The following is a 12699-nucleotide window of genomic DNA, read 5'->3' as shown; positions in this document are numbered from 1 at the left end:
TACAGAGTGGCCATGTGGCCACTCTACCATAGTCTTCTGTTTTTATTACACCTATGTTAAAAATGTATTTTTGCAACACTGTTAGAGTGAAATGGAAGTTCAAAATATGCTCAGTTAATCATGGCCACTGGTTTTTCCAACTTTTTTTTTTTTAACCCCCCCCCCAGACTGACTAAATAGGCTGCAGATGCTTGAAAGAGTTCCTTACATTAGAACACAGCAAAACATTTAAAACACAGACCTTAGCCACATATAAATCATACTTTAATTTATATACACTTTATGACATATCACCACTTAGGTCAACAAATTCATCATCCCTCTTGACCAAGTCATCTTCATCTTCCAAGTCATTCCAAGTGCTAGTGGGTAAAGCTGGCTTGACAGATTGTCTCTGAAGTAAAGCAAATGGAAACAAGGATGACAAACGGGCAGAATTTCTCAGCATTGGGACAGCTTGTCTATCTTGAGAAATAGCTTGACTATGTTCTTCATCCATTTTCACTTGCAAGCTTTGTACTTCCTCCATCAAGTCCAAAATTTTGGCAGCTGTGGCTATTGCACCACCACCATGAAGCTGGGCTTCAGGAATCCATCGTAAATACCGCTGAGCCCAGACTTTGATTTCTGGCCCATCGATGCGAGGTAACAGAAGACCGTGATAGTCAACAGGTTTACTATGCCAGCTATCATAGAATTCTCTAAAGCTATTATGAGGTTCATCTGAAGAATTTATGAACTTGCCAATTCTTTTACCCAGAATGTTTTTAATTAAATGATCGGTTTCCTCTCTGAAAAATCCTCTCTTCGGAGAACATTTCGTTTGTGTCAATGGCAAAGAGAGCTGCCGTTGATGCTTTAGGAGGGGAAGAAAAAGGAATATCAATAAATATTGATAGGACTTTAGGCAACATCAAGAGGGAGGCAAATAACTTGTATCCAGAGAGTACTTGCAGGCAAGAAAGTTGCTTAGACACAACCACCCTTTTGCTATATAGTCTAAAACTATTCTTCAGTGTTTAATACAAACACTTCACACAGTATAGTATTCCAAGATATCTTCCTTGCAGTGCAACTATAGCCAAGAAGTAACACTGAATAAGACATTTTCTTTGAAAAAAGGAAAGCTTTGCATACATTTAAGTATTACATATTATTGAATTTAAGCTAGCAGCACAAGAATCGGAGCACTTGATTTAATTTTTTTTAATCCGAGAGTTTCTTATTGCTTCCTACCACACGTAGGTTCCATACATAATGTTCTAGATTGTGCTGGCAGTCTCAACTAAGAATGCTTTCCACAGAACAAAATTTTATCTCCTGTTGCAGGGGGATTACAATGGAGAAAAGCTACCCCATACAAGCTTTTGCTACTGAATTTGTGCTACTTTCCAGTAATAAGGTGGTCCATCCATTACCATATCCATTACTACCCTGGGCAATTAGAAAAAGCACACACCGTTACATTCATCAAGCTAAAATTATAGCAGGCTTATAACTGGTGCCCTATCTTTCAATTAGGTACTTTGTTGAACAACAAAATAAGTCACTTCCAGGTGAGTTGCTACAATACACTAGATGTAGTGGTAACTTCCTTATAGGACTTAACACTTGCAGAGGTACTAAAAAACCCTACATTCACGGCTGTGCATGACCATAAAACAGTGATTTATAACTTAAGAACGCAACTTTCGCCCTTCTCAAGGCCCAGGAGAGCCTGAGGTGTGCATGCATTCTGTCAAGTAAAACTTGGAGCCAATGCTTCTGCTGTAAGTATATTTGAAGTACGACCAACTTCTGTAAAATGTTTTTATCATTTCAAAAAAAGCGTTGAGCAGATCTCTTACTTTGAATCGGGCAGTTTTCCGTTGACTTTTATCTGGTTTTGGCTTCTCTGCATAAAGAGGGTTGTTCAGCAAAGCCTGGGCCTTGGGCTCAAACTGCACAGACCAATCCCACACAGTAAGAAATTTGAAAGGACCACTTTGTGTCTTGAGGCTTTCACCAGTCTGCCAAAATAAACAGGTCACAATTAAGATGGCTAGAAAGGAATCTTGACTAAGTCAAGGTGAAATTAAGGAATCCATTTTTCCATAGAAGAGTCCACAGAGTTGCAACAACACTCTTTATTTCTATGTATTCAGCAGCTGGACAACACTATTAATTAGCCTTCACATCTGTATTCCCTTGCATCTATGATATTCCCTGTTACTTAAGACAGTACTTTATTTCTACGGAGCAATTAGGCAGCACCATTGCCAGACTGCATTTCACATGTTGAAACTGAGATATCTGAGAAAAACAAGACATTTTAGAAATCAGGCAAACGGACAAACACTGGGATTCAAGCGTTAGGGGGGTAGGACATGGAAGGGTGCATTAGGGTTGCAGGATAAGCCTCTCCAAGTCTCTAAACTGTCAGCACTGCATAACTGCTTGTAATTAATTTCAAGGTCAGCACCTTAGTTAAATATGAAACAATGATCTTCGCCTTTTTAGATTTTGTGCAGCCTTTCAGAGAACACTCCCACTACTTCCAGCGTGTTAGAAACCAAGTATAAATCGGCACTCAGGAAATGTTGCTTTTGGAGTAAAACTAAGCATACAACACAAGGATATTGAAAGTAAGTTATTATGCAGGACAGAAGGAAATTCCTTTTAAGTTAAACACCGTTATTTTCATCAAAACGCAATAAATGTAAGCCTATAGCCACACACTTGAGTTAATACATTCCTGAGTTACCTCCCTTTTGTAGAATGAAGTAATTTGATTTCCCACATCACATGTTGACTTAGAAGTCCTGAAGTTGGCTCCTTACATTGCAAGTTGATCATCTTCACCTTGAAGGCATCATGCTTCACGTGCTGCTAGTGAATTTAAGTGTCCCTTACTCCTTGGTCAGAACTGCTCTCCAAAACATTGCACCTCTAAAATAATAAACCCTTACCGTAGTAGTGTCTTTCTGATGTTGTGAGTTGAAGAAGAAAGTGCTAAAAATAGGTACATAAAGGCTGTCTGACAAGACAGTCAAGTAAGTTTCTGTGAACTCAAATGCCGGAGGATACTGTTGTACCAACTGCCAAACACAATTTAACAGGAGCAGGAAAACGGGAGCCTAAATAAAGAAAATACTGCATTAGTTTCAGGGAAAAAAAATTCCATCATGCAGGCCACGTATGTATTTGGAGACACTAAACGCTATAAGGATCTCAGCAATCTGGTGAACTACAGATTGCTGTATATAACTTGGGCTGAACTCCAAAGAAGTTCGAGCTATCCATTGTCAATAGTTGTCAATTGTTTTTTTTTGGTTGAACACAGTTGTTAAAGAGATGAATGCTTTCTAACCTGAAATTGCACATATTAGCCTGCTAAGAAAACTGCAAGCCTGCTGTCTTTCAAAGTTAGCAGAGCAAGCTAGATTAGCTCTGATCAAGAATCTCTATAATCACCTTACAGCTACGAGATTCATTCTGTACAGCAGTCCAACTTATTCCCAGAACACAAACAAAAATGCAGATATGCGACTGCAACAGTTTTAGCAATACTGTATAAAACTAAACTCTAGATGCAATAAGAATGTGCAATTCACTTGTATTATTTCTATGGTCATTACAATTTAATAAAGTTTAAAATGACAAGAGATACAAGTCTTTCAAAAGACCCCTAAAGAGCTGACAGGAAAAAAATCTTTTTTTCTTTTTAATTACCAAGACATGGTTGAACTCTAATCATCAAAAATAGTGACACTGTATAAAACATCAACCTGTGAGGCAATACAAAAGATCCTCAGGATAATTAGACTTTCTGGACTGACATCCAATTCCCCCCTCATGCTAAGTAGGCTTTTAAATAGTACGTAAGGAAATTAAAGAAATTGTACCTCTTCTTTGTCATTTTTATGCAAGTGGTTGCAACGATCCAAAAAGCCATGTCCTCCGATTACCCACTCCTTCTGAATAAGGCTCTGAAACCCTGACTTTGTTCTGCTGTATGAATCCATCATCACTTGAACCAGACTGGAGATGACACAGCACAGATCAGTAGCACTCTCCTCTACAGAAAAGAAAAAGCTGCATTGCTTCCCTGCCCCAAAGTTTTAGGAATGAAATAATAAACAAAGTATTGCTAGCTTTGGCTAAATAAACAAAATTGTACTTAAAATTCATAGAGAAGCACACAATTTCTTCTTACACGTGGTATACCATTGGATATTGGAGAGAAATTAAATGCATGTTTCCAACACTTGTTTTTGTAAAAACCTAGGAGTTTTGGTATGTTTTACTAGGATATTTTGACAATAAAATCTAAAAAAAGCAAGCACTTACCGCTATAACTTTGACCCTGCTCCCTTTAGCCTCCCATAATGCACATACTGACCCTTCTGCCCTTTGCTACCAGGCCAATGATGCACCCCTGTCCTTCCTGTCCTGCATGCACCTCTTCATGAGGTGTGGCTAGGACTTAAAAAGTATCCTAACACACACACAGAAGACTTGAGGTAAGGAGCGCGTGGCAGCACTGAAACTGCCTCCTTATACAACATGCGCTCTCCACCCTTCAGATGCCTTCTGGAAGCATCTCCTCCCCACACTAAGTTTCTCAAATGGCAGTATGGGTGTGTGGGGAAAGCCTAAATCAGTAGTCTGAAAACAGGTTAAAGATTAACATTAGGCTTGTTTCCCCATTCAATTAGTGTCCCCGATCCAGGACAAACTGTTCAAGATGTCTACAAAAGCATCTTCTTTCATGAATATATAATGAAGACACTATGTACTACTCGGTGTCTCTAGAACCAATATTAAAATATCTTTTCAGAGACTTCTCAAGCTTTTTGTAAGAAAAAAAAAACTAAGTACAGCAAAAGGTCTTGGAGCCTTTTAATAAAGTTTAGGAGACAGGAATGCATAAGAGGTAACATGACTCACATGCAAATTGATCAGCAGCTTTCTCATTCACAAAACCCTCTTAGTCTGGGACTACACTTAAGTTAACTGAAGAAAGCATTTTCAGGAGTGTATGAAGCTTAAGCACTTAAAGTACCTGATGCTTATGACTTTTAGCAGCCTCTACCATAATTAAACTGATGCTTAAGCTACATTTGGAGAGAAAAAATATATATATATATACATAAAAGGATAATCTCATGAAATTCTTACCTACAAGGAGAACATTTGTATGCTGTCTTTCCAGACATTCAGCAACTTCTATTGCTTTTTTCAAGAATCGCCTATTGTGGTATAGGGGAAAAACCAAGAGGACGTTTTAACAGCATTTTTACAATTAAGTTTCTCTCATTGAAGTTCTAACCCCTTTTAGGGGAAACCATACTACTGAAAACTGACTAGTCTTAAAATGACTGCAAAAACCTGCTCAACTTGTGTAAGTGAAAAAGTTTGCTCTTGACAGTAAACAGGAGGTATCTTTATTTGGCAATCAGCCTCACATTTCCAGTTATCTTTGTACAATCGTAATGCAATACTTCATTCTGGACCAGCACCAGCCACTAACTGTTACCAAACAGTTACCATTGCTTATGTCCAGATCTTTATCCTGGAAAGAGTCAACATCACCACACTTATTTTCTAATCTCCCATATATAGTATATTTCTCCTGCAATATGTTTTTGAGGGGCAGAGTCAAAGACCAGCAATTGTATCTTGTAAACATGGAGACAAAATTTATCCCAAAGACTATGGCACAAGGAAGACAGCGTAGGATTAAAAGATCAGAAAACTATGTAATGCAGTGGGTTTCTAGTCCTAACTCTTCATAAAGTTGGCATTTCCAGCAAGAGTTTGCACACAAACTAGGATTCTTGCAGCTGTGTAGGTCACCAAAAGCTGACAGTTTATTCCCTAAGTGTGGAGTTGTCAGATTCTTTGTTCTAGCATCTAGACTAGCTGAAGAGGCACTTCTACTGCCAAGAATAGGCTGATCCAGGAAGTAACTGGATTCAAGTACAGAAGTGACCAGTCTCAAAACAAAGCAAAGACAGGAACTTGAGCTGATATTTACTTTTAATTACTTCTAATTGCAGCTATGTCACTGCTTTCTTCAACATATGATCTTTACTAGAACCTCTCTCTCATTCAGCATATTTGTAAGTTCTGGAATAAGAAATGAACAACATAGCAACATTTGTTGAAAGTTACTCAGAATACAAAGAACTAAAGCTGACTGCGGAAGACTGAAGCAGCTCTTCTTGATAGCAAGCTGATTACATAAACTGGCAGATAATTCAGCTAATACAAAGTAACACTGAAGACAAAAAAAAAAAAAACCAACTTCAATATTTCACTACAACAAGCCTTAAGTTAGCCAATACCATGCCAAGACTTACTCACTGTGGACTGCTGAGAGAAGAAAAAAGAACTTGAGGAACAATCAGTAGAGGAAGGGGACAAAACTGAGAACAACTGTCATTTTATAAATCTGTGGAGGGCTAACATCTTGAACACTGCAGTTCATCCCGTCCTAAAGGATATTACAGGAGTACAGAGAAGAACGGCAAGGCTAGTCAGAGACAAGAAATAGGTTTCATGCAAGAAATAAATAGGATTCTTCAGCTTGGGAAGAAGGTGACTAAGAGCAGGAGGAAAATTACTGGATCTATGATTTTAATAGGTTTGCTGGAATTGGAGTGATCTGCTGCTTCTCACATCTTTTAGTGAGGGAAGCTTAACACAATTCTGCACTGTAAGAATACAGGCTCCAGTTGCAGAAACAAGAAATATAAATGGGATAAGTCTGTCTTGCTTTTCTTTCTTACTAGAAGTGACAAATGCCTTTTTATTTCAAGAAACTAGCTAGAAAACTCACTACAAATTCATTTAGTATTTGAAACCCAGAAAATTATATGTAGCAAACCTGATGATCTCTAGCCAGTTCGTGCTCTCCAGTAATGAAAACCATTTCACATCAGTATCCCAGAAGTCTGTACTGTTATCTGCAAAAAAACAGGTTAGTTTGTTCACATATACATGGTGCTTAATTGTTATCACAGTCATCTGTTGTATTAGCCTCCAAGTATGAAGAGTTTTAAAAACAACCAATACTAAGGAGTCAATCCTAATCACTGTTTAAACAGCAGAGACCCTGTTTATGCCTAAAATAGGGAACAAAGTTTTACTAATACCAATAAAGCTTTGTAGCACCATTGGCTTTTTAAAGAAAGTATGCTGGAGGTTCATAGTAGCCAAACTGAGAAGTCTTTTTTTTTTCCCAACATGGGAAAGGAAAAGTTTAATCATAGGAGACAAATTCTTACTTCCCGAGTTCCAGTTATCTTGACTTTAAAGCACATTGTACACAAAGCCCAACCTAAGGGGTCTGGATTTGGAAAGCCATTGCTATTTGATCCAGAAATGTGGATGGAGTTTAAAAGGGGGCTAGACAGATTTGTGTGGTGTAAGACCACTTGGAAAAAAGTTTTAAACAGCTTTCACTAAAACTGAAGAGAAGAAAAAAACACATCAAAAGAGAGAAACAAGACAAACAAGGAGGCCAGTGCAACACCTCTAAGTCGCTAAAATTATAAAAATCCCAATACCTAGTGAAATTCATAACTAGTACAACAGTCTCACTTACTCTTATTTTTATTAAAGCCAGTACTCAGAAACTGGAAGGCTTTCATAAGTTGACATGGTCCATTAAAGCCACTAGATCACCTTTCCTGCCAACCTTGAAACCCAAGGTATATGGCAATTCTATTGCAACAGAGCAGTCTGAACAATTTCCCTCCTTTGTTCTTAAGCTTCAATTCTCCATGCTTCTGCATAGCCTCCCGTTTTCTCCCCCCAAAGTCTCTCGGGTATTTACTCCCAGCACATACTCACTTCCATCTTGTTTTCTACAACTCTCACCTATGATCCTTAAGTGCAGAGGGGTATGTGGAGAGATTGTGCCTGTAACTGTTTTACTTCCCCCTCATTCTGTTCATATTTAGAAAGCTTCTTTCCCCCATTCATTTCACCTTGGCCCTAGAAACTAGTTGTCCTCTGCTCCCTTAGCATTAGAGCACGTCTTCAGACTTCCCTGGTCATTCTGTTCAGATTAGATGTGGTCTTCTCCAGTCTTTCCTAATTAACTTCTCCAAATTCACTGTCTGACCTTTAAGTAAAAGCCTATTTACATATTAGGCTTCCCAATCCACACCCTTTCCATCCGATTCTTAGAATTTCTCCTTGCACCCAAATCTCATGATGAAAATAGAGGTAATTTAGGTCCTAACTCTACAAAAAGATTAACTGCAAATTTGTCAGTGTTATTTTCTAGGCAAAAAAATCTCAGTGTGAAACTCAGCCAAATATCCCATATATTAGACTTCTCTTCAGAGTATCATCAAAATCTTTACTGCAAATTTACCAAAAGCTATTCATACTACGTTGCTATAAGTATCAACTTATCAGCTAAATTCCATTAAAAAAAATCAACCCCCTCCCCCACACACAACTTAAATACAACCTGTAGGCTATGCTACAAAATTAAATTTCTCACTGATGACCAGCTCTATCACATCCAACATCAGTAGCCTTGAGTGAACTGTGGCCGGTGTTCAGCATGTCACAAGACACGGTACTGCAACACTTGCACCCCTATTATATTGTAGAGGATCTGCTTTCCAAGATAAGCCACTGTGCATATGCAGTTGGACCTTTTTCTTCCAAGAGGTAAAGTCAAAGTACTGTTTCATGACAAAATAGATAAGGTGTTACAGAAGAGTTTGAAGGCCGAGATTACATTTTTGCATGGCTCCCTTTTTTTTTTTTATTCAAGAGGACTTGTTATTGATGGTAGTTGTGTTAGCTCTGCAAGGAGAGCGACAACAGAATTTTAAGTGAGTTCACACCTCAGATGTTTTGAAGTGCAAATAGTTCATAACAAGAGTTAGAGCAAAAAAAAAATCAATTAGCATTTAGTCTCAACTCTTGACATAGCCCAAATACTTACAAGCTTAAATTTTAATTTAAATGAACCAGACAAGATTGAAAATCTCACACAATAGTTCAAATCCAGCTAACATATAACTGACATTTTGACTCCAGTAATTGCTCTAACTCTTCAAAAGCCACTTTCTGATACTGTGACTGTTTAGCAAGACTTAGTAAGTTTGAGAACTACAAAACTCCATTAACACACCAGTAATAAGCACAGCCTCCAGCTACACGTTTAGAAGTCTGCTTTTAACTATAGTCAAAAGTGAAAAACACCAATGGAGACGAGGACTGCGTTCATGAGACAAAAACTCAGCATTATGTTTTGCATCTCAGTCACTTTAGAGACTAAGGACTACTTTAAAGTTAGACTTACCTATCAAAAACAGCTGTTTAAATCTTGTGTATGCAGTCTGGATATCTTGCAGAGATGGAAGGCTGCTGGACAGGTCATCTGTTTTCAGGAGCTCATAAGGAGGTTTACTAATTGTCTTATAGATTCTAAATCAAATTATCAAGAGATTAAGCTTTCCGCTTCACACAAAGAAAGCACCAACTATTATCACTGGGGTTAAAGTTAATATGCATGATTTGGGAAACAGCTGTAAGGCTAAGAAATAAACGCTGGAAAACTAACAGTCTCCATGCATTTTAAAATACTGGCAAGAAGCTTGCCTACAAGCTTAGAACAATTTTTGCTGTTCTTAACTGTTACACTGATATAAAAGATGTGATGTTTATGCCTATCTGTGGAGCTTTATGAATATTACAAAGATCACTCAGTTTTGTATTACTGCTTCTTTAATAGGCATTGTCTTTACAGAGGTGAGTCCAGAGAAAGGGGATGGACAGAAACAGCCAAACCTTCCAATACACTTCAAATTGTTGTTGACTTCTACCAACTGAATTGCATTCTGACGTTTGGCTGCCAGGTCTGCTCACAAAACACATGAATAAAGGAAAGAAGAAATAGTTTGGACTCAAGTAAGAGTACCCCTCCACCTGTACTTCCCTATACTGCATATTTACGATTTTTCCCCTCAGAGGGGGAAACAGGAGGAGGTAGAGATTAACCTAGGCTAGATTAACCTTTGGTCTGGACCCAGAAGACCCTTTCATGTTAAGGTTCCAGAGGCTGTCTATGAATAGAGTACTTGGACAAATGTCATGCCAGATGAGCATCAGCTTAGTAAACACCTCCATGGTCATGCTGGCTTTTTATTGTTAAGACTTGGGAAAAGCTGCTCTAGCTCATACTTCAGTGAAGCCTTGCAGGCACTTGGCCAATACAGGACAAAGCAATTTGTTTGCTGTACACTGTAGCATAGAAGCCTGCTTTAAAAGAGAATTACAGGATTCTACCTCAGAAATACTGATCATTAGACCTATTCAAGGATGCATCAGATCTTAGCGAATGGAATGAAATCAGTCATTTGTAAATTATGACACTTGTTCCAAACTGAAGTGAGCAACTTATGCCAGAAGATCAGGCTCCACACAAACCTTTACAAAAAAAGCTGTCAAGAGTACACATATGCTGTGTGGTTAAGAGTTCAGATTACCATTACAATAGCATGTTAACACACCCTTAAAAAATATATGTTTACAAATTGTGCATAAACACTAGCGGTCAACCACTAGTACTCCATAACAAAAACATGGCCAGCAAGTTCAGATGGCCAAAGACGAGGGCCCAGAATATCAGTTAATATCTTGTTAAAGCCTACTACTAGTTTCTTACTTTCACACTTTGAAATAGCATTACAAAGAAGCTATAAGTGATGTGAACGTCCTCATTTCAAAAGGGAAACATTAGAGAATCTGCAGAAAGGGTTAAAAGCCTTTCCCATGCAAGTATATTTAATTTCAAAAAAAAAAAAAAAGAAAGAGGTTTTAAGTGCCTAATTAAGCTACCATCTATCAGTTCTGTGCAATTAACAGACTCTGAGGCACAAAGAGCTAATAGTGAAGCAGTATAATATGTACACACTCATCCAAACTAATCTGTTTTGCTGCTGCTAAGAAAAATCTCTCCAGGACCCTAAACAGGTAAGTTACAGAATGAAGCAGCAAGTCACTGCTGCAACTCCCTGGCAGGCAGCTGTGTTCTTCCCCTTATGTTAGCATCGACATTTTTCAGACTTCTGCTCAACTGACTAACTCAGCTGAAACAAAGCGCTTTCTGCCATTACACCTGAAAGAGGCAGTAGTGAACTGCTAGATTGTCTCAGCCATTTTAGGTCACTTCAAGTAAAAATCATACAGGGACAAAAATCTAGTTCTGAGAGAGCAGCTAAGCTTACAGAAAAATTTAAAATTCAGCTTGCAAGTTAATGTTCAGCAATGAAAAGCCTAGACTTCACTTACTTGCAAACACAGCTGAGCCCTTCAGTTAATGATACTTTCACTGCAGTTAAGACCTACAGGGTTTGGAGCTGCTTTACTTAAAAATAAGCCAATTGTCCCCACCTCTTCACAGTAGGTACAGATTCACCTAGCATGTGTATTTTTGCAAATAAGCCTTCAGTGATGTTACAGTCCTGCAAGATTGACCAAAGATGCTGTTAGGCTAAGGCCTTAAAGCAATACCACTGTGCCAAGCTACGTTTAGATCTAGAATTTGTTTCCTGATGCGTGCAGGCTTAAAGATATAGCATATATGGAAAAAGAGAAGCAAGGTCCATACCAAGCAAAGTGTTGTGGACAGAATAGCTATTACTGACCCATCCAAGAAGGCTTTTTGCGTTTGTGAAGTGCTGTCATCCTGTTCTTTGGGAAACGCAGACATTTTGAGAAGAGCAGCCCCATTATGGCAAGACCAACACCAAATCTGCAGAAAGACATTTATCAAGTAATAACAGTTGGTCAACTGTCCTGTACAAAGTATTTGCTGCGACTGACTGACTCCTCACAATAGATTACTCCGTACTACATTTTGTTGCATTTTTGGTGTATCCAGTGAACCCATCAATAGCAAACACGTACATTTGCACCAAAAGCAAATACCTCAGTACACTTATCAGCCGCAAGCTATTAGCAGGGCTTTAATGCAGACACAGAAAGAACACATAAGATGTCAGATTATATCAAAACACTACTTTCCCAACTCTGCTCACAGGTGAAAAGACTGATCAAAATGACTACTGTCAAATTACACCGCAGATGTGCCAAAATAAGTCAGCTCTTAAGTAGCTTTTATATAGTACCTACCAGTTTCTCCACATAGACATATAAGGAGAAATATAAGGAAAACACTTCTATAATAATATAATTTCCTTATATTTTTCCTTATATTTCTCAGGAAAACTCACAAAATATAGGCATGCCTTCCCACATGAGCTACACACATGTGAGTGTCATCTGGGCATATGAAATAAAATATTAAACAAGAACTCTACAACTAAACCAGACTGAGGACTGATTTGCTAAAAGGAACATCTGCAACTACAAAGCTTCTCATTTTCTTTACACTTAATAAGGATTTCTTGAGCCACACCTTCTGCTTGCAGCTCTCAAGCGGATCTTTAAACTCACTTTGAAACTTAAAGTTAGTATCCCTTTCACTAGGAAAACTACACAAGCCAAATTAGGATTCAGTTACCTCTATGCAACCTTGTTTCGCTCCAGCAACTGCAGAAAGAATCAGTAAGTATAGTTCGAGGTTACTCACAGAAAAGGCAAATGAATCCAGGTTGGCTTCCACTTCCTAGGATGAGTCTACAGTTTGGAGATAGCTTTAAAAAAACCTATTAAGGAAGTTAA

General features: G+C 38.2%; 1 protein-coding gene across 2 annotated transcripts in view; it reads right to left on the bottom strand.

The window, feature by feature from the left end:
* Positions 1 to 246: 246 nt before the first annotated feature.
* Positions 247 to 12699, bottom strand: part of LOC138064557 (myotubularin-related protein 12-like) — a 31484-nt gene continuing 19031 nt past the window's right edge. For both annotated transcript variants that reach the window (XM_068927700.1, XM_068927701.1), the window contains 8 exons: positions 11661 to 11767; positions 9314 to 9438; positions 6872 to 6950; positions 5161 to 5231; positions 3885 to 4057; positions 2949 to 3116; positions 1848 to 2009; positions 247 to 856 (listed from right to left, as the gene is read on the bottom strand). In XM_068927700.1, coding sequence (XP_068783801.1) covers positions 281 to 856; positions 1848 to 2009; positions 2949 to 3116; positions 3885 to 4057; positions 5161 to 5231; positions 6872 to 6950; positions 9314 to 9438; positions 11661 to 11767 — 1461 coding nt within the window. In that variant the 3' untranslated portion in view covers positions 247 to 280. The remainder of the gene's footprint in view (positions 857 to 1847; positions 2010 to 2948; positions 3117 to 3884; positions 4058 to 5160; positions 5232 to 6871; positions 6951 to 9313; positions 9439 to 11660; positions 11768 to 12699) is intronic.

This window comes from Struthio camelus, chromosome Z, assembly GCF_040807025.1.
Source record: "Struthio camelus isolate bStrCam1 chromosome Z, bStrCam1.hap1, whole genome shotgun sequence".
Classification (NCBI taxonomy): Eukaryota; Metazoa; Chordata; class Aves; order Struthioniformes; family Struthionidae; genus Struthio; species Struthio camelus.
This window is presented reverse-complemented; position numbering and strand designations above follow the sequence as displayed.